General features: G+C 45.9%; 1 protein-coding gene across 4 annotated transcripts in view; it reads right to left on the reverse strand.

The window, feature by feature from the left end:
* Positions 1-22567, reverse strand: part of kmt2a (lysine (K)-specific methyltransferase 2A) — a 39228-nt gene that overhangs the window by 7205 nt on the left and 9456 nt on the right. Inside the window, exons 2-26 of one of the 4 annotated variants that reach the window (XM_041047362.1) lie at positions 21299-21371; positions 17859-21163; positions 17040-17217; positions 16099-16327; positions 15274-15971; positions 15086-15159; positions 14705-14941; positions 14411-14557; positions 13058-13153; positions 12619-12739; positions 12279-12392; positions 11854-12038; positions 11531-11707; positions 11102-11212; positions 10597-10670; positions 7627-7841; positions 7424-7518; positions 7204-7341; positions 6949-7107; positions 6654-6765; positions 6499-6577; positions 6198-6358; positions 5943-6089; positions 3036-5712; positions 279-2930 (exon numbers count right to left, since the gene is read on the reverse strand). In XM_041047362.1, the coding sequence (XP_040903296.1) occupies positions 279-2930; positions 3036-5712; positions 5943-6089; positions 6198-6358; positions 6499-6577; positions 6654-6765; positions 6949-7107; positions 7204-7341; positions 7424-7518; positions 7627-7841; positions 10597-10670; positions 11102-11212; positions 11531-11707; positions 11854-12038; positions 12279-12392; positions 12619-12739; positions 13058-13153; positions 14411-14557; positions 14705-14941; positions 15086-15159; positions 15274-15971; positions 16099-16327; positions 17040-17217; positions 17859-21163; positions 21299-21371 (12254 nt within the window). Of the gene's footprint in view, positions 1-278; positions 2931-3035; positions 5713-5942; positions 6090-6197; positions 6359-6498; positions 6578-6653; positions 6766-6948; positions 7108-7203; positions 7342-7423; positions 7519-7626; positions 7842-10596; positions 10671-11101; positions 11213-11530; positions 11708-11853; positions 12039-12278; positions 12393-12618; positions 12740-13057; positions 13157-14410; positions 14558-14704; positions 14942-15085; positions 15160-15273; positions 15972-16098; positions 16328-17039; positions 17218-17858; positions 21167-21298; positions 21372-22567 lie in introns of all 4 variants that reach the window. The other 3 variants (XM_041047359.1, XM_041047358.1, XM_041047361.1) reach the window with 3 other exon arrangements.

The following is a 22567-nucleotide window of genomic DNA, read 5'->3' on the forward strand; positions in this document are numbered from 1 at the left end:
AACTGAAAGACTGCATCTCATCAAAATGAATATTCATGTGAAGAATCTCTGAGATTAAGTTATAATGACATTAAAAAATGAAGTCGTTAAAAAAATTTAACAAAAACCTAAGCTTTGTTGGACATTTTTAAAATGTTTTAAGGACGGATGGACTCATTATGCAGAACTACCCTGACAAAGTTTTAGAAAACTTCTTCACGGTATTCATGAAAACAGAAGTAAACACAGCACACAAGAGTGACACATCTCAAACATCCAGTATAATGTGACTGTCTCACCTAGGGTTTGAAGGAAGTCGTCCTGCAGGGTTACTATGATGCTCCTCTGTCTGAAAGGACTTGAGCTTCTTCCCACTAGTCACGTCTGGATTCTGCCTGCTCCTCTTGGCCTTCTGTTTGCCCTTTTCTGCTGCTGAACCTACAACGGCTGCTGACACTACTGTGGTGGAGTTAGGAGGCCTTTGTTCTGATGATCTGGAAATAGGAGTTGTTCTGCTGCTCTGGGAGTGTGCAGAAGTTGGTGTTTGCGTGAACACTCCGACAACCCGCCCCTTGGCAGGGCTTAGAGGGGTGGCTGGGCCGGGTGCTAAAGTAACTGTGGTGTTTGGACAGGAGTCCACAGCCTGGGCTCTGTTAAAAGGCTGAGACTGATGCTGTAACTGGACATTACTGCCTTCTGTCTCCCCTTGCTGGCTGACAGCCATGCTGATGGTCTGTTGGGAGGGCAGGACACAGATGCTGCTGGCTATAGATGTCTGCACAGTGGAGCTAAGCTGTGACATCAGAGGAGCTCCTCCTGCTGATTGAAGGACCATTGGCTGATCTGATAGGCCCAAGCCATGAGGACTAGCCTTAAACAGGAGGTTGCTAATTGGCCCAGTAATCTCAGTAGAGCTGAGTACAGGGGTGGAGAGGGAGACTGATCCTGGTGCAAGAAGGCCAGTAGCACCACTAGGGGGCACAGACACAACATTTAACACTGACTGACTGGGGTTGAGGCCAGAGACTGTGCAAGGCAGGAGATGGGTAGAGGAATCGTGACCCAGGATACCAGGCTGAGCAGGACCAGGAATTCTTTGCTGAAGGAGAGTAGTGGGATCCAAGTACATAACCCCACCTGATTTTGGTCTTTTGATAATATTTGGGACCTTGCGCTGAGAGGTGGAGAGGGTGCTTAGCTCAACCAGGCCACCAGGTTGGCCAGGGATGCTAGCAGTAATCTGAGGGGAAGACAGGTTGATGAGGGTCATGTTAGGAGGTCCCACCTCAGACGGGGCAAGGGTAGGCTGGCTACGGGAGCGGGCCAATTTTTTGCTTTTTCTTGGCTGAAGACGGGAGATAGGTCTTTTCCTGCCATGAGCAGAGGCCAGTACAGTTGGGGAAGAGGAGAGGGAGGAGGGGCTGGACACTATGGCAACACTGGGACCCAACTCGTGTGGTCGACCAGCTTCTGAGACCAGAATCTGGGACTGGTCATGGGGCTGAGAGGGCAACCCAATGAGAAGCCCTGAAGTGGTGCTGGGGATTCCAGTTTGGAAGCCCGTCTGTGTGGCTCCCGTAAAGGTGTGAATGTGAGAGGGGTGAGGCATGGTGCCCAGGACTTTACCACCAGCTGGAAATATTGGCTGAGTTGGGGATAAACCAGTATTCAACCCCGTGGTAAGTGTCATAGAGCTCAGCACCGCAGGAGAGCTAGTGTCCATAACTCCTGTGGCACTAATTTTTTGGGTGACACCATTAGGGACAGTCTGAAGGACATACAGGGGCTGGAACTGTTGATTGACCACAATGAGCTTGTCAGGGCCTGGTTTGATGACTGCTGGGCTGGAAACCTGAGTCTGGGATGGTCCTGGTCCAGAGACTGGACTAGGGCTGCCTGCGGCTGCAGCTGCTGCTGGAAGGTACTTCTGACCCTGAAGAGGCAGGGAGGGAGAACTTGGCAAACCAGGAGTACCAGAACTCCTTGGAACGTCCTGGTTACCTGGAGGATCAACCACCTGACCAAGAGCAGGGCTGGGAATAAACTGCTCAGGAGTCATGTGACCTTCGGTGACCTGTGTTTCCCTGCTTCCCAAAGTTGTAGCATCGTGCTGATTCTCTGATGGTGACACACCTGGCCCTGCTCTTTTCTTATCCCCACTCTTTTCTCCACTGATGGTCTCTGGGTCAGAGGTCAAGCCGAGCATGGTACGGTCTGAGGTATCTGAGATGAGACTTCCTGCAGTGTGGTTCTGACTGGTGCTGACAGTCGGGCTGCGTGTGGTCAGGACAGAGAGGTCAGAGGGCAGCTCCAGTGGAAGATATGGCTCCTCTACAGATATGGAGCTGTTCACACCACTCTCTACTACACCTCCACTCTCAGCACTGGGCAGTGGCTGGGAAAAGTCATCAAACAGAATGTCTTTGCGCCGGTTGACATCCACACCAACATAACCCTCATCCAGAAGCAGCTCTGAGGAGGATGGCTCAGACTGCTGACCCAGAGCTTGCATTGACATGGAAGGTGTGTTCAGAACAAACTCCATGATGTCTGATGGCAAAATGTTCCCACAGTCATCACTATTGTTGTTGTCAGAGTCTGATTTAAGCAGGTCTGTGCTGAGACCCAACTCGAGAGGATCCTGACCCTGACTCTGCGGCTGGGACTTCACTCCGACTCCTAGAGGAAGACAATTTTCTTTCTGGTTCTTTCTTCCTTCTCGCGTGTTGCCACTTACTGCTCCTCCACTGCTGTCAGTGTCCTTGCTCGAGTCATGAGAGTCAGGTTTCTCAGTATGCCTTTCTCTGCCCCTTCTCTTAGGAGTGCTCTTATGTGGGGTGGAAGATGAGGTGGCCGTAGTGGTTGTGGTGCTGGTGGTGCAGATGCTGGTATCGCTCTCGGAGCCATCATCAACGCCATCGAGCTGCCCAATGCGCTGCTTACCTAGGGTCCTGTTAAATACACCGAAGACAATATGTGAGATTGTCATTGAAGTTCACAGAACATTATCAAAAATACATTTTAGCTAATAATTTTTAAAAAATGTATAAACTTACAAAGCACTCAGCATGTCCTCCTCAGCTTTTCCTTGAGCCCTCTGTTGTTGCTGCTCTTCATCTTTTAGAAAGCGCTGAAGCTGGGAGCCCCTTCCGAGACACTGATCTATCCCTTCTATAGACGGTAGGCCCTCACCAGGGTTAATTATTGTTCGGGTGAAGTTGTAGTAATAAGGGTCTTTACTCCTCTGTTTCATTCCACCGTCTTCATCCTCTCCACTGTCCCCTGATGAAGAGGAGGTGCTCATATCATCTGCTCCATCCACTTGCCCCTCGGCTGACTTCTTTCGGCCACCAGCCCTCCTCTTTACCACAGCCCCGGCTCCATCCCCGCTGCTGTAGAAAGCAAGGTCCTCTTCGCCGTACGAGCGGACCCCATAGAAAGGTGTGAGGCCAAAAAACATGTTGGAGCGTGCACGGGCACTGCGTCGAGGGTAACGCCGCTTGGCTGACCCTGATCCGTCACTGTCATCCTCATGATGTTTATCATCCATACCCCTGTCATGGTCATCTTCTGGGCCATCACCCTCATCCTCAGGGCCTTGAGTGAGGAGGCTGTGGTGGTCTCGGAGCTCACTGCGTGAGTGCTCTTTGTGCAGATCGTCATCCTCTGTCTGAGTCTGGGTGTCAGATTCAGAGCTGTCACTGCTGCTAGCAGAGGGTGAGGAGAAAAGAGCGGAGCGGGCAGAGCGACGGGTCCCCTGGCCGGCAGGAGAAACAGTGGAGGTAGCGGTCGTGGGACAGGAAGAAGAAGAAATACCACTAACAGTGCTAGTCCCATTAGGGTCAGTCTTGATATCACTCTTTACTGGAGTTACAGTGGGGGGTTTAACTGATCGCTTTTTCTCTCGAGAGGACAACGACAGCTGGTTAGTTGTTTGCTTGGAGTGAGACTGGGAAGAGGTCTTCGCTCCTTTCTCTGGAGCTAAACCAACTTGTTGCAGCTGTTGTAAATTGTCCAGGCTGGAGCTGTTCTTCTTCTCAGGACAGGAGTAATTTTCTCTGCTCTTTGAGGATGGTCTTTCTCCTCCCTGGTTCTCATGCTTCTCCCCTTGAGCTTTCCCATGGGCTTTGGTGCTGTTTCCAAGCACTGGGGCTTTGCTGTTGCTGCTGTTGTGGGAGCTGGGGTTCGTAGCATGTGTGTTGGAGCTGCCAGTGGCTTTAGTATTATTGTTGAGAAGAGGAATTTTGTTGCTGCTGTTGCTGTTTTGGAGAGTCTTCTCTTTTTCACGGTCTTTGGACACCTCTCTGCTGCCAGCCGTCTTAACTTTGGGGTGTTTGTCTTTGGCAGCTGAGGCAGCAGCTGGGGAGGCCAGGTGCATGGAACCTCGCTTAACAACGTCATCTTCTGCTGGTGTCCTTGACGGCCACAGAGGCTTCATAGCTGTTGCTGCGACTGAACCTGATGAGTAATCGTTTGATTTCCGTGCATTGGACTTCTGAAATGAAGGCTGTGGGGAGCTGGATTTCCCAACAACAGAATCTTTATGGTGTGAAGCTGGCATTATATTTCCAGTGCCACTACTACTCTCCTTCCCTGAGCTGGGCTTGTCCTTTGACTGGATGATGTTGGAGGTGGAGGTGGACCGGTGACGAGGCAACAAACTGAGGTTTGCAGAAATATCCTGGTCTTTGCCTCCGTGTTTCCCTTGTTTGTCTGTCTGCTTGCTATTGCTACCTCTCTGCTGACCTGTGAGAACAGCTGTGCCCACAGGAGGGGAGGACTGGCCTGAACCTGCAGGTGCCAGTCTAGGGTTCTTACTCTCACCTCCAGCTTGTTTGGACTGACTGCCAGGGTTACCATCTTTCCCTGAGCCAGATTCTTTGTTTCTCTCTGTGCTTCTATAACTGGAATCTCTAGAGGGAGGTCTACTCTTGTCAGAGTCTCTGCTTGATGGTCTGTCTTTACCTTGGCCTGAGTCTTTTCCTGTTTCCCTGCTGTACTGTCTATGCTTCTCAGAGTCCCTAAAGCCTGTATCTCTACTAAGTGACTTAGCTTTTTCCATATCCTTATAGCTGGAATCTCTAGAGGACGATTTGCTCTTATCCGTCTCTCTATTGCTTGACTCCCTGCTTGCCTGTCTCCCTTTCTCAGTGTCTCTGTTTATTTGTCTCCCCTTTTCTGAATCTCTTAAGGGATCTCTACTGAGAGGCCTTCCCCTCTCAGATTCTTTCAGACCTGAGTCTTTACTCACTGGTCTCCTCTTTTCTGGCTCTTTGGGTAGGTGTTCACCCTTCTCAGAGTCTTTCTGCCCAAGCTCTCTGGACGATCTGTTCTTCTCAGAATCCTTCGAAGCTTGGTCTCGGCTTGACGCTCTCCCCTTGTCAGGATCTCTTAGTCCTTGGTCTCTGGATGATTGCTGTCTGTTTCTGTCTGTGGAGAACATTCTACCTCTTTCATCGTCTCTCTGGATTGGACTCTTTGCTGAGTCTCTGCTGAGGTGTTTGGACTTTTCTGGGTCTCTGGCAGGCGAGGGGATGAGGGGAGGGGGTGAAGTAAGGGGTCGTGACAAAGGCTGAGGTGGGGAGGTCATTCCTCTTGGTCTGTTCAGCTGGTGGGGAGGAGGAGAGAGAGAAGGGGAGCTGTGGCGACGTGAGTCAATATTCCGCATGCCGGGGTTCACCAGGGTGTCTCCTACTGTCACAATCTCATGGCTTTGGGGCTGAGAGGTACCTCCTACAAAATAAAAAAAGTGTAAATCGATACAGAGACTATTTAGTGGAAATCTGGCACTGTCAACAATTCAGTTCAGTGCTTACATGGAATTACCTGGAAATGAATTTCTACAATAGAACATCAAAATGATCTGCGATCAAGTTCTTTCAAACTAATGGGTCTAAATTTAAACAAAAACAAAACAAATCAAACAACAACAAAAAAAAACAACAACAAATGCGTAATTATACCTGGAGAGGGCATGGGCCTGGGGCCTAGTGAGCGCTGACAAGGGGGGTAGCTGGGATGCCGGTTCCTGGTGTAAACCCTGAGCTTGGGGGTGTTGGTGGGGGAAAGGGTGTCAGAGCGCCTTGGGGATTCAAATGGATCAGGAAAGTCTAAATATGAAAAAAAAAAAGAGAAATTTGCACAAAACCCATTTAGTTTAACACATCATAGTCCCACTATGGTACACACTGAAATCTGAGTTTCAGTCTGTAGGTTACCTGCTGTGGGAGGCGGGCTGTGTGCTATTGTACAATTCTCCTCAGAAGCAATCATGTTCTTCAGGTCAGACTCTACAACTGGAGGGTGACAAACTAGGATCCTACAGGTATATACACAGCGCTTTCGAGCATCTAAAGTACTCCAGTACACCCTTGAACACCTGGAGAAATGAGAATTTATTTAGTTTGACTTTGAAATTTCAATTTTCTTCATCAGTTAGATGTACTTTAATTGCAGAGAAATAGTAATGATGGCACTTTCAAATAAATGAAAATGAAAATAAAAAAAGGAAACACTTACTGGTATCCCACAGGGAAAAGTTTGCGTTTACAGTCTGAGAGTTCAGTGAGTATCCCCAAACAATCAATGGTCATGGAGCCTGAAATGATGATGGTTATGTTAGCATTCAAGAAACACGGGGGGTAAGTCAAGGAAATTACCGGCAGCCGACCTACCTATCATCATGTGGACATTTTCAGGCTCCAGCCCTGCAAGCCACTTCCTCCTGAGACTAATGCCCTCCAGGTCCACCAGGATTCTGCGGGTCACCTCAAACCCAGACACCACCTGGAGAAAAGATTTACAAACAAAGGATAGATGAAGAGAAAATGACATGGTTCTACACAAGAAACCTACACAAGATTTACTGACTGGCTAAAATTCAAATACTTGGACCTACTTTTAAGGTGACTGACATCTAAATTTATTACTAAGCTTTTGATTATTTAATAAGTAATAGCATTTCCTTACTTCTCCCTTGATGAGGTCCCTGTGCTTTGGACAATAAACTTTCTTGTCCTCCAGGAAGACGCAGTGGCACTGACGGGCGCACATGAAGTGGTAGTTACTGGTGCAAGAGGTGAGGCAGCAGCCAACTGTGGCCCCTGGCTTTTGACACTTCTCACAGCGCTGAATAGAAAGTATGATATGCTGTTAGTGCTGGTTCAATGAATTTACGCTGAAAACTGAGTGGGAACCTCTGATGGACAAAGTGTTCAGTCTTACCAGTTGCTTTCCCCTGAGAACAGCCATATGAACATTTTTCAGTGAGCCCTCATCATCCTCAAACACCTCTGCTGACCACAGGGCACAGTTCACATGGGTCCACTCATTCTGACCGATGTACAACAACCTGCCACCCTCCTGAAACATACAGAAATGTTGCAAGTGACACTTGTTCAGCCTTATGTGTGTAGAGGTAAGTTCAAGCCGACTTCTGACTCACATTAGTGTTCTCGTCTCCATACTTTAGACACAGAACACACTGCCTGTTATCGCTAACGCCTGGTGGAGGAGGGAGCTCTGGGCTGTCTTCACGATCTGAAGGGAAGATATCAAGTTTGAATTTATATTTAAAAAGAAATACAGTAAATAATTTGTGAGAAACAATGTGCATGTAAGTGTACCCATATTTATGGTTTGTCTTACCAGGTAGGAGTGGGGGCGGTGGGGGTAGAGAAGGAGGGAGTGGAGGTGGAGAGGCTGGAGAGTCTGGTTCACCAGGGGTCTTTGGCCGGGGAGCTGGGATGATCTTTTTCATTAGGTGGGGGTGCTCAGCACGGGAAAGCTCCTGTCTCTCCTGCCACTGGGCGTAGTTGTGATCCAGGGATGGAGGCAGCACAGCATTCGGGAGGAGCCCACTGCTGGGGAGCAACGGCATACAGAGAAAGGGACATTCTATTAGTACCAACAATGACTGGTTAAAATGTGAAGTTGTGATCATTTAACTGCCAAAGCTCCGCTGTTTATGACAGAACAATCCCAAATAGCTTCAAAATAACCACGAGTCGTTATGTGGTTATACAACTTCAGTGAAGCCTAAGGACAAGAAAAACAACATAATTTATGGTTGGTTGGAAGTGTGCATGGTAGGGATTGTGTTTACATTGAAACAATACTCATCACCTGTCAAATCTCAGATTAACAGATGGTGTTATGTACCTCCAAGGCAGCTTCAGTGGCAGAAGGTGAGGTTTTCCCCAAATGAAGTTAAAAGTCAGTCCCGCTTTGTGATTACTGACTTCAAAGAGGTGGATAAGTAATCTTAGGTTTTTTCCATCTTATCTTAGGTTTTATTCCAAGTAAAGGAATGTTACCTTTTCGCACAAACATTACAACAATCTAAGATACAAATGCCATGGAAGGTAAGGTTAAGTTAAATCTTGTTACCTCGCACCTTTGTTTAATTGTTAGTATGTACAGCAGTAGATTTTACTGTTAGTTAGATCTAATCGACTATAGCCGCACTGTGATGATGCATTTTTTTTGTGTGTGGTCCTATTAAACTGAACATAAAAATAAAAATCCACTGAACTACTGAGATGTTTAAATGTCTGTGCTAAACTAGAAGTTATGTTGAAAAATATAATTTAACAAATGTCTAAATCAAAATAAAACTGACAAAAAGGACACTGCCTTTATGCAAGATAATGCATTATAAAATATCACCCATGAACAAACTCTTTAATACATGAAGAAAAAATGAAAAAAATATATATATATCAAAAAGACCGTATGACAGGTGTTGTTTTCTAAAGAAAAAGCATGAGATATATTTCAGTTGAGTTTAATTCCTCAACACTATCATACAGACTGCTTTGAGGATCTCAGAATTAAGATTAAGATCAGATGTAAAAATTCCTCTCAGCAGTAAGTGAGCAGTGACACCAGTAATAAATAATCACATCAAGGAGTTTTGCCAAGTTGTGTTTTGCCAAGTGAAGCAAGACTGGGTAACTGGTGTGATGTGAAGTCTCATACTTAATAAGCCAGCAGAGACATTTCAACAGGCATCCATCCAATGATGGCCACAGGATCCACTGAATGGATCATTGGTTTCCTGGACTGAAGCACTGATACATAACGCAACAGACCAAGCTGACAAATAAACCACAATTAGACCACAAATATGTATCAAAGAGCTTTCGAGTGAAATGTGACACTGTTACGGTTTGCCTCCCACATTGCCTGGAGGCAAGGCAGAATAAATGGTCAGGGAAAGCTGATAGCTAAATTTAAGTGAGCGAGTGAGTTAGTGAATGAGGGGGTGAATGAGTGTGTGGGGTGAATCCAATATGCAGAACAGTAAAACCATACCATTCATTTACAAAGTGAAAGGTTCACGTTGCCACAAACAAGTAGCTCTGAGCGTTGAGGTATTCCTTCTGATAATGTCAAACAATAAGTCTGTCATCTCTGTAAACAGCATCAATTATTCATCATGATCACTTCATTATCGGTCACTGATGTAAAGGCATGTGCACTCATCAATATATAATATATATACTGTATTCTCTAGTCAACAAGGACAGAACATAAAAATATAGATGCTGATTTTATCCTTTTATTTTATTCGAATAATCATATCAATTAGTGTTATTCTGAGTGTGTGAGCCTCCGATCATCTATGTCCCACCTACACTCACCACTAAGCTGTCCAGCTGTAATTTAGAGAAACTGTGGAATTAATTATATTACTACAGCTTTAAATCTTGACAGGGACCTTTAATCATAGTCAATGGAGTTAAGGTACAGTATGTTGAAAAAAACAAACAAAAAACGCAAAGAAGGCTCTTTTAGTCCTTAATGTTAGGGTCGGGAAAGTGTTTTAGTTGCGATTCACAGACCTGTATATCATGCAACTTTGCAAACTTCCTTAACCACCCAATAAGATAATGTGACAATCATGTGAAATACTGATCTTGCCACTTGGCTCTTATTTCTTCAAGGGTTGTTGGTACAGTTGGCCCTCACATTTTCTAAATATTAGTTCACTGCTTTCTGGTTCCCTCCTATACACAGATGATGGTACAGCTTCTGCCAGAGAAACCACATCTGACTCTTCATTTCAGTAATTACAGACTTATAGTTCTGGAAACCTGCAGTTCCTCTCCCAAGGTTTTTGGATCGGCTCATATTACAGGAGTATTAAACACAAATTTTCTTCTCTGTAATTACAAACATAACTTGCCCTACAAGTTTAGAAAATAGTAACACATCACACACTTCACAATACTATTAAGACTGAGAGAGCACTACCTGCAAGGACACATTGCTTAAATACTGACTTTCAGACTGTTCATATTAGTTTGAGCTTTCATTTTATCTTCTTGTCCAATAGTGTTCCCTGATTTTATGGCTTTACTTTCAAAATTTTCAAAATTGCAACAAAATTGTTAAGCAAGCTGCTACGGTAAGTACATAAATGGACTTAATTTTCAAAAACATTTTCAAATATTGACATCATAACTCTGTAAAAGTAATCTAGGACCAACTGGTAAATATAAACGATGGCTTACATAACTCTAATGAGTTACTCAGAACAGTTGGATACGGCACACTGCACACTGTGTAATCAGTACAACCTCTTGCATTGACTATGGTGTGATAGACACTCACTTGGCAGAGACTTTTTGCCTTTCCCAGAACCTGGACTCTTTCACTTTGAACCATGGGAAGATTCGGTCCATTTGCTGAAACAGAAAACATGCGATGAAGTTTGCATATCAGCCCGTTAAAGCACTTGCACAGACCTCCAATTGGGGCAAGATGGTGGTTTGCCATACTGCAGCTCAACATAAGGGGCCTAGCTTGATGTTGTCACACACTGACTAAGATACTTAAGATACAAAGATACTTAACTTATACCTGCTGGACGGGTAGCCCAATCAGAGGATGATAAAAATATGTATGTTCTTAATTTTCAGAAACATGAAACGTTTCTGTGTATGTCAGAAAGGAATATGGCACCAGATAACTTTATAAAAACAGATAAACTGCCTCATGTGACCAAAAACTGTGCTGTGAAAATAACCTAGGAATTGCTCGCCAATGTTGTGTTTTCATTAGTGCTGAGGCGACTGATATAATCCATATGATCTACTGGTAGATATGAGGCTCCTACCCGAATAAAGAAAGACTTGACCATGCTGTTGGCTTTCCTGCTCTCAGGCTGGCCACCGTCATTGTTGATAGCCGTCTGAATGATTCGCACGATGTCGTCACTAAACTCCAGCTGGGAGAGGAATGGTGAACAGACACACACATGCAGAGTAATTGTTAAAACAGTGAAGTGCTGATAAACATTAGTGGAAAAGTCATTACTGTGGATATGTCTTTATGCCAAAGTATTCAAGAGACCAGGACACATTCAAAATTCTAATCCAAAACAAAAAAAATGGCGTTCAAACCTTACTTTCCCAACCCTGCATTAGGCAAACAGGAGTTCTCATTTGTTTTCATATGCTGTCATATGTTCTCATATGAAAATATTGGTTAATGGTGAGCTTGCTCAGATCCTATCTTCTAATAATTGTATACTAAATATACACACCACTGAATTGTAGCGGCCTTGATCCATCTTTTTTTCAACAGACTCCAGGTCTGGAGGGGAGTCACTGGGGGGTGTGGGGGTGACTTCTGTCAGGACTGGAGGATCTGGGCCCTCCGGAGAACGACGGGATGGAAGACTCTCCTCTGTCTCTGGGTTCAGCTCCGGAGGCTTCACCGCCTGCCAGAAATCCAAAAGAGTTACACATGGAGTAAAGATTTCAAGGTTATGTTCATTAAGCTGCAGCTCCTGCTTCAGCTGGCGAAGCAAAACAGAAACTTCTACTGGAAATAGCAGAAGAGAAAGCAACAGTTTGTGTATCTAACCTGTCTGTACCGCAACAGGTGGGTGGATGTGCGCGAGTTGAGCAGTGCCGTAAGGACATGGCGAATGCAGCCCTGTAGCTCCCTCTCCAGCACCGTCCTCCACTCGGCTGGATGGCGTTCAGCGCATTTGGTACAAGTGTAGACAACACTCTCTGGCAGCTTTGACAGCAGCTCGTACATTTCATCTGGGGGACAGCGGAAGATGACAGGTCATTATTGCGCCCATTATTAAGTTTATCGTCTTTCAGCATCTCATCAACATGACAGCACTCCCAGGGCAGCCTGTCAGTCAGCTGCACCAACACTGACAGCTGACAAGACAAATTAAGTGCAACAAGTGCTGCAAAATATTAAATATTGAGCTCTACTTGTGAGGAACATACAGTGAATATGATCCTCTTCCTGGCTTTTTAAAGCCTACTAACCTGTCAGATTCTCACACTTGGCATGAACCCAATGGTTGCAACGACCACACTCCATCATCTTGCTGTCGTAATCATCATCATCGTAGCACTTATCACACAGTGGGCAGAAGTTTCCTGAGGGAGAAGATGGTACCAGGTACAACGAGGTACAGTCAGATTAAACCACTCAATTACAATATGGCTTGAATTCAAATGTCCTTTTAATGGCTGTCGCCTCAAAATACAGGTCAAATTCTTCAGAAATCTTTCTCCTTTAATGTCAAAAAGGATACCAGTGGTGTTTTTATGCACATAAGCTCCTCAAAAGAAAACAGTATTTTACCACCTGCTTGTCACTCACCTTTAGCAAAGAGTTTGGCACAGTCATGACACATGGAGAAGTCATGTGACCACTGGGCATCCCAGGACTTCCCAGGTTTAGTGGCTCCACAACTCTTACAGCGCACACACTTGGTGCAAACCTGAAAGCACAGAGCACATGAGCAAGGTGTGACTACATGGACAAAACTTGCAACAATTGGTTAAAGAGTAGAGATGTTGTGAAAGCGACACTGTCAGAGGAGTAAAATGTTTTCGCAGGCACTGCCTGTGAAAGGGTCCCGTGAGTGTAAGTAGCACTATCGTGAGAAGCTGGAAAAATGTGTGAACGAAAGGCGAGGTTAAGGGAACAATGTGTGAGCATAATGCTAAAGTTTGGTCAGGCAGGGTTGCAACTGCAATAGCTACATAAAGGTGAGAGGATAGAGGATGTCTACAGGAAGAGTGGTGTGTGTCTATACCCAGACTCTCTTCTTCTTGGTTGGTCTGGTAGGATGGTTGGGACCCAGGCACTCCGGGTGATAGCTGTTACGGCACTTGTCGCACTCTAGCAGCTGCTGCTACAGCAACAGAAACCAAAAGTGAGATGAGATTATTTAAAAGTCAAATGAGGCAGCATCCATTTTTTTCATGCCCAACAAACAAACAGTTCTGTTCACAATAAATCAGTAACAAGCATTTCACCTAGTTTTGACAGGTATTATGGATTGATGGATAGATGGTATTATTCACCTTAGCTAACAGGTGTTGCTTGGAAACGATTAAATGAACAAGTCTGTGCAACGTTACATTTTTTAAAAAGATGATCAGCGAATTTAAGATTTTATGAAGAAATTTAACTGCAGTGCAGAACGGTTTACTGAGAGGCACATTCATTGTGGGCTTCATGGATGGATGAACATCATTATCAAAGGCATTACAGTGCAACTACAGAATGAGCTGTATAGAGCTGTGTTTGGCAGGGTTTGTAGACAGCCACTTAAGTGGCAATTAAACAGTTAAGTTGTTCCTGTAGCTCAGGTAAAGGATTCACAAGACACAGTTAGTGTGCTGCAGCATCTTTCTCTTTGTCCAAACTATGAGCCATTCTGCTATTTGTTACTACTAAAAATAAAATTTTTAGAAAAGTTAACTTTTTCATGAGACTTTCAGTCAGTACTTGTCTGGCAGTGAAACACTGCTTAATGCTTATGTGCATTAAGTAGAACTTTTATGATCATGCAGCACAAAATATCTGTGATATGATATATCTGCAGCGTCTGACATGCCAGTAGCCTCACCAGAAGATGAGATTTCAGGCTTTTAAGCCACACTGTTGTGGTGTCAGAGAGTGCCAGAGACATGCTGCTGTTCAGGCAGCTCCTTGGTCAGAGATAAAAGCCAATCAAATGAATTAATTGCTTAGTGCTCTTTGGGCAGAGAGTTGTTTCAAAGAACTAGCTGCAGAATCCATTTCCTTAACATTCAAGTCTTCTGCCGCGGATCATTAAATGCCCAGTAACCAATAAGTTCATACAAGTTAAATACATGTTACCACAGGGAAAAAAGAACAGTCCAACAGACAGTTCATTATGTTGTATAGACCAACTATGTTTATACATAATTCTAACCTGACAATCATACAAGGCTCACACCATGAGTTAAATAATAAAACCATGGCAGGAATCCAAGAAGCTGATTAAGTGCTGTCTGTTGGCAAGGCTAGCAAGCCTCTTTCTAGGGAAGATTCTTCAGCCTTTTACACTCTGTCACTCTAAACTAAGCTTCTTTTGTGTGCAGCTTTAAAATGAACAGAACAGAGCTGAATAGCTTACTTTAGTTTTCTGGTGCTGACGCCCACAGACCTGGCAGAATCGGCATCGCCGACAACACCAGTTCTCAAACTGCTCCTGGAGAGGGCGCTCTGACTCCCCCAGGCAAAAGAGATGGAAAGGTTCGCAGCATACCTGACAGAAGACAAACTAGAGAGAGAAACAGCATACAGAGAAAGACATGAGGGAGAAAGATAGAGACCATTAGAATATACATTTACACATTACTCTGACAAATGGACAAGCAATTTAATAGCAGACATTTTCAAGTCAATGACCATTCTTTTTTTTTTTTACCTCAACATTCCCACTGCTTGCACACAAGAAGCAGAGCACCCTGGGTGTGACAGGCACAGAGGTGAGCAGGCTGAGGCCACCAGCCTCCCACACCTTCTCCACATCATGGTCCCTCTTGAAATCCACTCTGATACGATGCACTCCGTCGCAGGGCGCTCTGGACTTTGTCTGGCCCCTAGTCGAGGGAGTGCTCAGCCAGTTTAAATTACTGCTGCTGGGGGGTTTAGTGGTCAGTGGCTTCACATGATCATCATAAAAAAGGAGAGAGACAGAGGAGGTTGAATTGTATGTTATCTATACAGTGAGTATCCACAGTTTTGATGCAAATAATGTAGAAATTTAAAAAAAATAAAATACAGAGGTCCAAGTGAGTTTTCTTACCTTGTCTTTTGGTCTCTGTTTGGGAGATGGAGCAACAGTGCGAGAAGATGGTTTCTTCAACTGTTTTGACTCAACTATGGAAAAAAGAAAAGACATAACATTCAAATAAGACATGAGAGTTGAGTATAAACTATATATTTTTATCATAAATTTAATATTGGAGAAACAAGCACAAACAGTTTTTTAACCTGTATCTGAAATATTTGAAGCTGAGCTCTGCTGTTGCTGTTGCAATGAGTGTTGCTGGGGCTTCTTCTTGGGCTCGCTCAGAGGAATCTTGGGTGAAGCATCCTTTTTTAGAGGTGCCTGACTTGTCACAGGCCGCTGCTGCTGTTGGGATGCTTGATGAGACTGTGTAGACTGAGAAGGGGAATTCTGCGCTGAAGATGACGCGGAGGAAGAGGATGAGGATGAAGAAGACGATGAAGTGGAAGAGGACGAGGACGAGGAGGAGGATGTTGGTACAGGCTGCTGTGGTTTTTGTCCCTTCTTACTGGTGACACTGCTCGAGACTGAGAGCAGTTTGGGGTCTGGTGTCAGAGCTGGAGTCTGAGACTGGGCTGTGACTGTGCTGGAGGCCTGAGGGGGTTCAACAGGGGCAGGGGAAGATGTGAGGGCCGGGGATGATTGCTTGGATGATGGCTGCTGTCTTGACTTCTCATCTCCTGGCTTTAGAGGAGGAGTTTCACTCTTCTTGCGGGGAGGCTCCTCCTTTGGTGGAGCAGGAGTTGGTTTAGGGCCAGACTCTGAGTTTGGTCCTTTAACTGGATTGAGACCATCCTTCTTCTCTGTGAGCTTGTTCTTTTTCTTGTCCTTCTTGCCTTTGCCTTGCTTCTGAAGAAACATCTTTGAGGGCATCCACTGCAAGTTTTGACATTTCCTCATCCTGTGGAAAGTGACACACACACAGTTCAGTATTGAATTTCTTAAATATTCTATTAAAAATTAATTTGAATAAAATGCTATTCAAGACTTTCTCAAGACAACAATCTTGCTCTTAAGCTGAGACTTACTTGCAGCATTGCTTTTTAATGTTGCGTCCTCCAAACTTAGGCTTGTCGAGACAGTTAGTACAGACACCACAATCCTCTGGAACCTGGCATCCTGAACACTGGCCACAGCGTCGCGACCGACGCCCCTTCTTGGGAGGAACTTCTTGAACAGCCTTTTGCCGTGTCTCCCGCGGCTTTATGGGAGGGGATTGAGGCTCTGCCTCCTCAGAGCCTGCTACTGATGACTTGTCTGTAAGATTAGATACATTAGAGATGTCATCATTACCGAAATGCTGCGTTGTGCAGCATTGATTTGACTCTGCAGGGGTTAAGACATGGAAAACCTTTCGGCCCTGGTAGCACAGTAAAAAAATGCATACTGTTAAGCACACTTAAGGATAGAAAGAAACTAAGCTGAATCAGCCAATAATTAAAAAAATATAAAAAATGGACTAATCCACAAATCCTAGATCGTAGATCACACATAAAATGTCCAGGAGCTTGTCTTAAACACAGATGTACTCAGATTAAATGACCAGGCAAACATGGGAATTATAAGTGAGATTTTACTGCTAACTCTAGATATGTCACTGACATCACGTCACAACATGACATGAAACCAGTCAAAATAACAGGAACAGGGCAGACAAACTCCTCTTGTTCCATCACCACCTCACTGTGTACTGTGGATTTCTCTGCTCTTGTGATTAGTCTGTCATCACTGCATGCTGCAGAACTTTTTCAGGACTTGCACAGATGTTGTGTTATATTTGAAAAACGCTCAACTCTGTTGTGTAAGTCAGTCAGTGTTTTACATTGAATTTGTAAACACATCACACTATCATAATATCTATGTCGAGCAGTGCTAACAAAGTCCCCCACTCAGAGTAAATAAATAAACTTCAACAGCCCAGCCAAGAGGTAATAACCCACAAGCAAGAGTTAAGTTGAATGTGCCTCACCATCATTCCCCATGGACGATAGGATCTTCTCTCTCTCCTCCCAGGGCAAGGCACTAAGTGTGGGCATATCATCAGGGAATACTGCCCGATTACGGCCAAGAGCCACAGCTGCACGACGACATACATGCTTGATGCGTGGACCACGGACCGAGGTCTCTGAAGAGTCACTTTCTTGACCCTGCTCACAAGCACACATCACCACAAAGAGTGAAAGAGATATTTGAAGAGCTTCATAATAACAAAATTACGCAGACAGTCATATACCACAATAAATGTACAATGCAAAAAAACTGGCATTTTAAGATGTTGCATATGTTCTTTGGAGGTTTCTTTTCATTTGTTATGAATGCTTCACTGAACCAAACAAAACTCTTTTCTATGTGCAATAATGATGATGATGATGATGATGATGATGATGATGGTGATAATGATGAGGTGGAGGAGGAGGAACATTGGGTTGAGTTAAACTGGAACAGTTGAAATGACTGCCTATAACCATCCAATCTTTACATTAACAGTAGAAGTTCAGATGAGTATATTCTGTTCAGAGGACAGTACTTTCAAAAGCAAAGCCAGTGCAGCCTTCTGCATAATGTATGAAGCGAACAGAATTCCCCTTAAGTAATACCCTCTGTGGGACTTTCCTATTATCAAGTTTCAGTGTGAGTACAAACACAGATATCTATTTATAGGAAATATTCATAGCATCAGGTCAAAGTCACTTGCTTGTGGCTATATAATGAAAATGAGAGAAACAGAGAAGAGCTTTTTTGTTGAAGAGACAATAACTATGAAGGCAACATGAACAGGAAGACTGACCTGGACCTTGGTCTGGTCTGCAGGCTTCAGCTTACTCTTCTTTATCTCAAAGAGCTGGGCTTTGGCCTTCTTCAGTAGTCCAACTACCCGCTTGTCAGTCACAGGTTGTTTCTCTGCTTGTACCAGCACTGGTCCAAGAGAGGAGACAGGGAGCTGTTGTCTGCCTGGCTGCCCTTGAAGACTTGTAGCCTGCTGGCTAGGAGTACTTTGTTTCTCCTTCTCCTTTTCCCCATCCTCCACCTCCGCTCCTTTCTCAGAGGGCCGGCCTTTCTTAGGTAGACGTCCTTTAGCAATGGACACGGGAACAGTGGCATGGACCCCACGCACCTCTGAGGAAGCAGTGTCAGAAACCATGTCAACCGAAGTTGATTTTTTTCTCCCTGGAGCCTTTTTTGGAGCAAGAGATAAAACTGCATCTTCTGAGTCCCTCCCATCCTTTCTCCCTTCCTTCTTATTCTCCTTCTCTTTCTCTCGGTTTTTCTCAGAATCCCTATCCTTTTCCTTTGGAGCAGGTTCCTGGGGAGCTGATGAACTTTTTTCTTTACCTCCTTTCCCAGCTCCTCGCCCTGTGTCCTGGGCACTGGAAGGAAAGATAGGGAAAAGTGGGGAAGAAGTGGATGTTGTAGTTGACAACGGAGGAGGGTTTCCAGCAGCCCCCCTCCTGTTTTCAGGTGTCCCTTGTGAGGACAGACCCAGCGATACGGTGGAGAAGGAGCTGAAATGAGCAGGAGTTAAGGCACTAGTGGCTAGTGGACTTGCAGAGACCCCTGGCAAAGAGCTAGGGTTACTACTGGAGACAGAGCCTGTCAGCACAGACATCTCAGAGGAGCCTTTCCCCACAGAAATCTGGCCTCCGATTTGGCTGCTGCGTCTGGTCATTGAATGGGAAGGAGACCGTGGATGGCCACGTAGCGTTCCAGCGACCAGTCGTCTCCTGCGACGCGACGCCCTGCTGGAGCTGGAGGATGTCTGGTGTGGGGAGAGAGAGCCAGGGGTGCTCCCAGAGGATGACTGCAGGGTAACAGACTCAAATATCCGAGAGTGGGCCTCACTGGGTGTAAAGCGTGGAGCACGGAGTAACGGACTGCGCTTCTGGAGTGGTGCATCAAAACGGGATGAAGAAGGATGCGGGTGGTGGGTATGTGGGTGAAGAGGGGCAAATAGACGAGTCCCTGTCCCTGCTCCGCTGCCTGGTGCAGGGAATGCCACTGGAGCAGCTCCCCCTGCTCCACTAACACTCTGGGGCAACAGCCCCACATCTTCAGCTGTGAGAGGGGGAGGACGGAAGTTGTCAAATATGGGCTTACGGATGAGGCCCTCCTTGGCATATTTGGCAGAGGAAAAGTACTGCTGTTCAGGGTGGGACAGGGAGGTCCAGCGGAAGGTGGGCTCTCTCAGAATTGAGCGGCTTCGTTTGTCTGACAAGCTGGACAGCACTGATGGTCCAGACAGGAATGGAGGGATGGGATGAGACATCCAGGGTGACTGTGGGTGGTGTTCACTGATAGCAGCTGTATTGGAGGAAGCTGACTGGGGAGGCTGTGGAGGGGTGAGGAGAGCAGGAGGTGGAGGTGAAGAAGAGGAGGAAGCTGTCGATGAAGCTTGCTGGGAATTTACAAGCGTTGAGGAGGACAACAGCACTCCTGTTGGTGGGCTGATGATAGGCTTTTTAGGCCCAGTGGTGAGAGTCTCTCTTACCCTCTGGCTTTGACCTCCCCGGCCAACCCCCTGTCCTCTCCGGCCTCGTCGACTCCTCTCTGCCAACACATGCTCTGGCTCAGGCTCAGAGGGAGGGGAGGGAGGCCGTGAGCTGTGTAACAGGTTGCCCTCCCTCTCTCCTTGCGAGGACGGAGAGTGATCCTCTGGCTCTGACAAAGCCTGTGTGGCCTCAGAACCCTGGGAATCACATGAAGAGTCATCCAAGCTTGGGCTGCTGGACCTGGAAGACTCCGCAGAGGAGAGCTGGGAGGAATGCTGTGACACAGCACTTGAGCCACAAGACGCGGCACTACTGCTAAATCGCCCATTGGTGGCATTGTTAGTGTTGCTGTTGAGCAGGTTGGCAGCTGTTGCAGGAACAGGGGGGGCAGGGGCAGGAGGTGGAGGAGGGGGAAGGGAGTCAATTGGAGCAGTGGTACCAGTGCTAGCAACAGCAGGTGTGGAGGAGATCAGCACAGGAGAGGGGGAAGAGGAGGTGGTGGAGGTGAGTTGGGCAGATGTTGAGACGGATGAGGGGGTTGTTTCTAACCGTTGCATCTTCATATGGGGTGGCGGGGTTCCAAAGCTGCCCTCATCCTCAATGAAGCGCTTGGGGGTTTTGATGATGCGAAGGGAAACAGTGCTGACCACAGGCATGATGAACTGCCTAATGTTCTTGAGTTGGGTCTTCCTGATGCCAGCTTCAATGGCTCCTGCCCCACTACCCCCAATGGCTACAGCTTCTTTCTCCATTCGCTTCTGTGCTCCTTTCTTAGCACGCTGCAGCAGCTGTTTAGCAATGGTTGCATCAGTGCGTTTAGAATGGGGGACAATTCTTACAGGTTTTCTATGGCGAGGACTTTTTCTGAGTCCCACTGTCCTGCCTGGCTTGGAGGGAGGAGGGGAGGCAGGTGGATTGGAAGAGTCCTGGTTCTCAGCTCCATCCACATTCCTCAGAACGGGTTGCTGGGGAGTGTGTGGTTCTGTGCCTCTGTCCCCCCCTCTGATCCTAAAGGTCTTGTGTTTCCCATCTAAACATTCAATGGAGGCAGACAGCTGTGCAGCAGCAGCAGCAGCTGCCGCCTCAGCTTTGAGCCGCTCAGCTGAGGGTGGTCGCCCACGTCTGCGTCGGGGTACACCAGGCAAAGTCTTGAGCCGTGACTTGAGAGGGGCGAGTTTAGTTGCTCTCAGCCTCTTCAGGTTGGTAACTTTGGATTCAACCCGCCCACCTTTGGAAAGCTTTGTCTCACTGTCATGAGGCTGAGCAGAGCCCAGTGGCGTCCTCTTGGCGCCCTTTCTGTCCTTGTCCTCCTCTGTGTCCATGCCCAACTCAGACCCAACTTGCCTACTGTCCTCCCCCGCTGCATGGCTGCCTGTACTCCAAGCTTTCTTGCTACTTGATGGGGGTCGACCTCTTCTCTTTTCCCCGGTGCCAGGTGGCCTCCCAGGCAGCCTTTTCACCTTCTCAGCTGGCCTTTCTGGGCCCTCAGGTTTTGCCTGTGTGGGGGAGGGAAGGGGGGACAAGGAAGGTAGACTTGCAGCAGCTTTCTGGGAACTCAGGGCCCGTGGGGGTCGGCCTCTGGGCTTCTTTTCCTGAATGAGTGGGCCTACTGACAAAACCAGAGAACAAAGCACAGCACATTTAGTTAGCATGGAAGCATCAGATTTAGACGACCTGTACGGGAATACACATCTCTTTACAACTGTATGGTCCCTGATAGGCCAGTGAAGAGTTACTTTACCTGAAGAGGTTGTTGTAGGGCTCTGTACTCTTTTCTGCTCAACAACTGTTCCAAATCCTCCAAATGCTTCTTCCTACATAAAAAAAGAAAATGGAAAAACTAATAAACTTTTGTGACTGTACAGTTTTTGCAATGCTAAAATACAGCAAAGAAGCAATGGTTGGTTAACAGGTCAAATTTACAGCATCCATCATGCTACATAATTGTCAGTTGGCCTAGATCAGCAATACTTGAGTCATTCTTGAAGTTAGACTCAGATGAAGACCAAGGCTTCAAGGCTATAATGAAGTGTTCAATCTCACTTTCGCCTGCTGGCTCACTCTGATGCTCTCATGTTTCTCTTGCTTTTGGGATGACATGCCTGCAGTTGGAGAAGGCTCAAACCACAACAGACAGTCTGAACTGCAAACATCCAAATCTTACTGGGTGACTAACAAATCACACTGCGTTCCTGCTCCCTGAAGGAACTGTAAAATTCTAAGGTGGTTGGTCATACATATACAGATGGACAGTCAGGACAAAAACACACTAAAGAAAAACAGGCCTGAAGTCTATAGTCATGTGAGCAGCCCTGTGAGGCTATAATGCACAGGACACAGCTTCCATGTTTTACACACGAGGGGCAAAAAAGAGAGTGAAGTGTGGCTTGATGAGGGTACCAGAGGAAAGGCCACATTGTTACCTAACGGTAAAGGGTCGATCCTCTGCACAGTGACTATTTCCCAGCATCTCAAATGGAGTTGATCAGACTCAGCTTTACATTAAAAGACATCAAAGACATTTCATCCAATTAATTCATCAAACAGCTGGTAAGGTGTTACACTCCAGTTTCAACAAAAGTGAAACTCAAATTTCAACCGAAAATGCTGGAGCAATAATTTAAAGGACTGAACTGACAGTCTGACCTTGACTTTTCAAAAACTTTTTTCACCTCTCGCTCCAAGACATAAGAGAAAGAGAAGACTACACCTATTTGCCAGGCACTGGATCTTATGATGTGTCAAAAAGCATTTGAGAACCTAAACTGGCAGATCAAACTTGCTATAATGAATGAAGTGCCATGTTCTTGCACAACACATACTATATTCCAGGTACAAATGTAAGCAAATATATTATAAATATATAGTCACACTTGATATTTCCCTTACTGAATTATTTTCTTAAACATGTTTTAATCTTCTGTGACATAATTTTCATGCTGGTGGTTCAAGAAATCACGTGTAAACGCAATACACTGTAAGAACAGACTGTACATTAATCTTTCCTCTC

Source organism: Toxotes jaculatrix, chromosome 9 (assembly GCF_017976425.1).
Source record: "Toxotes jaculatrix isolate fToxJac2 chromosome 9, fToxJac2.pri, whole genome shotgun sequence".
In the NCBI taxonomy this organism is placed as follows: domain Eukaryota; kingdom Metazoa; phylum Chordata; class Actinopteri; family Toxotidae; genus Toxotes; species Toxotes jaculatrix.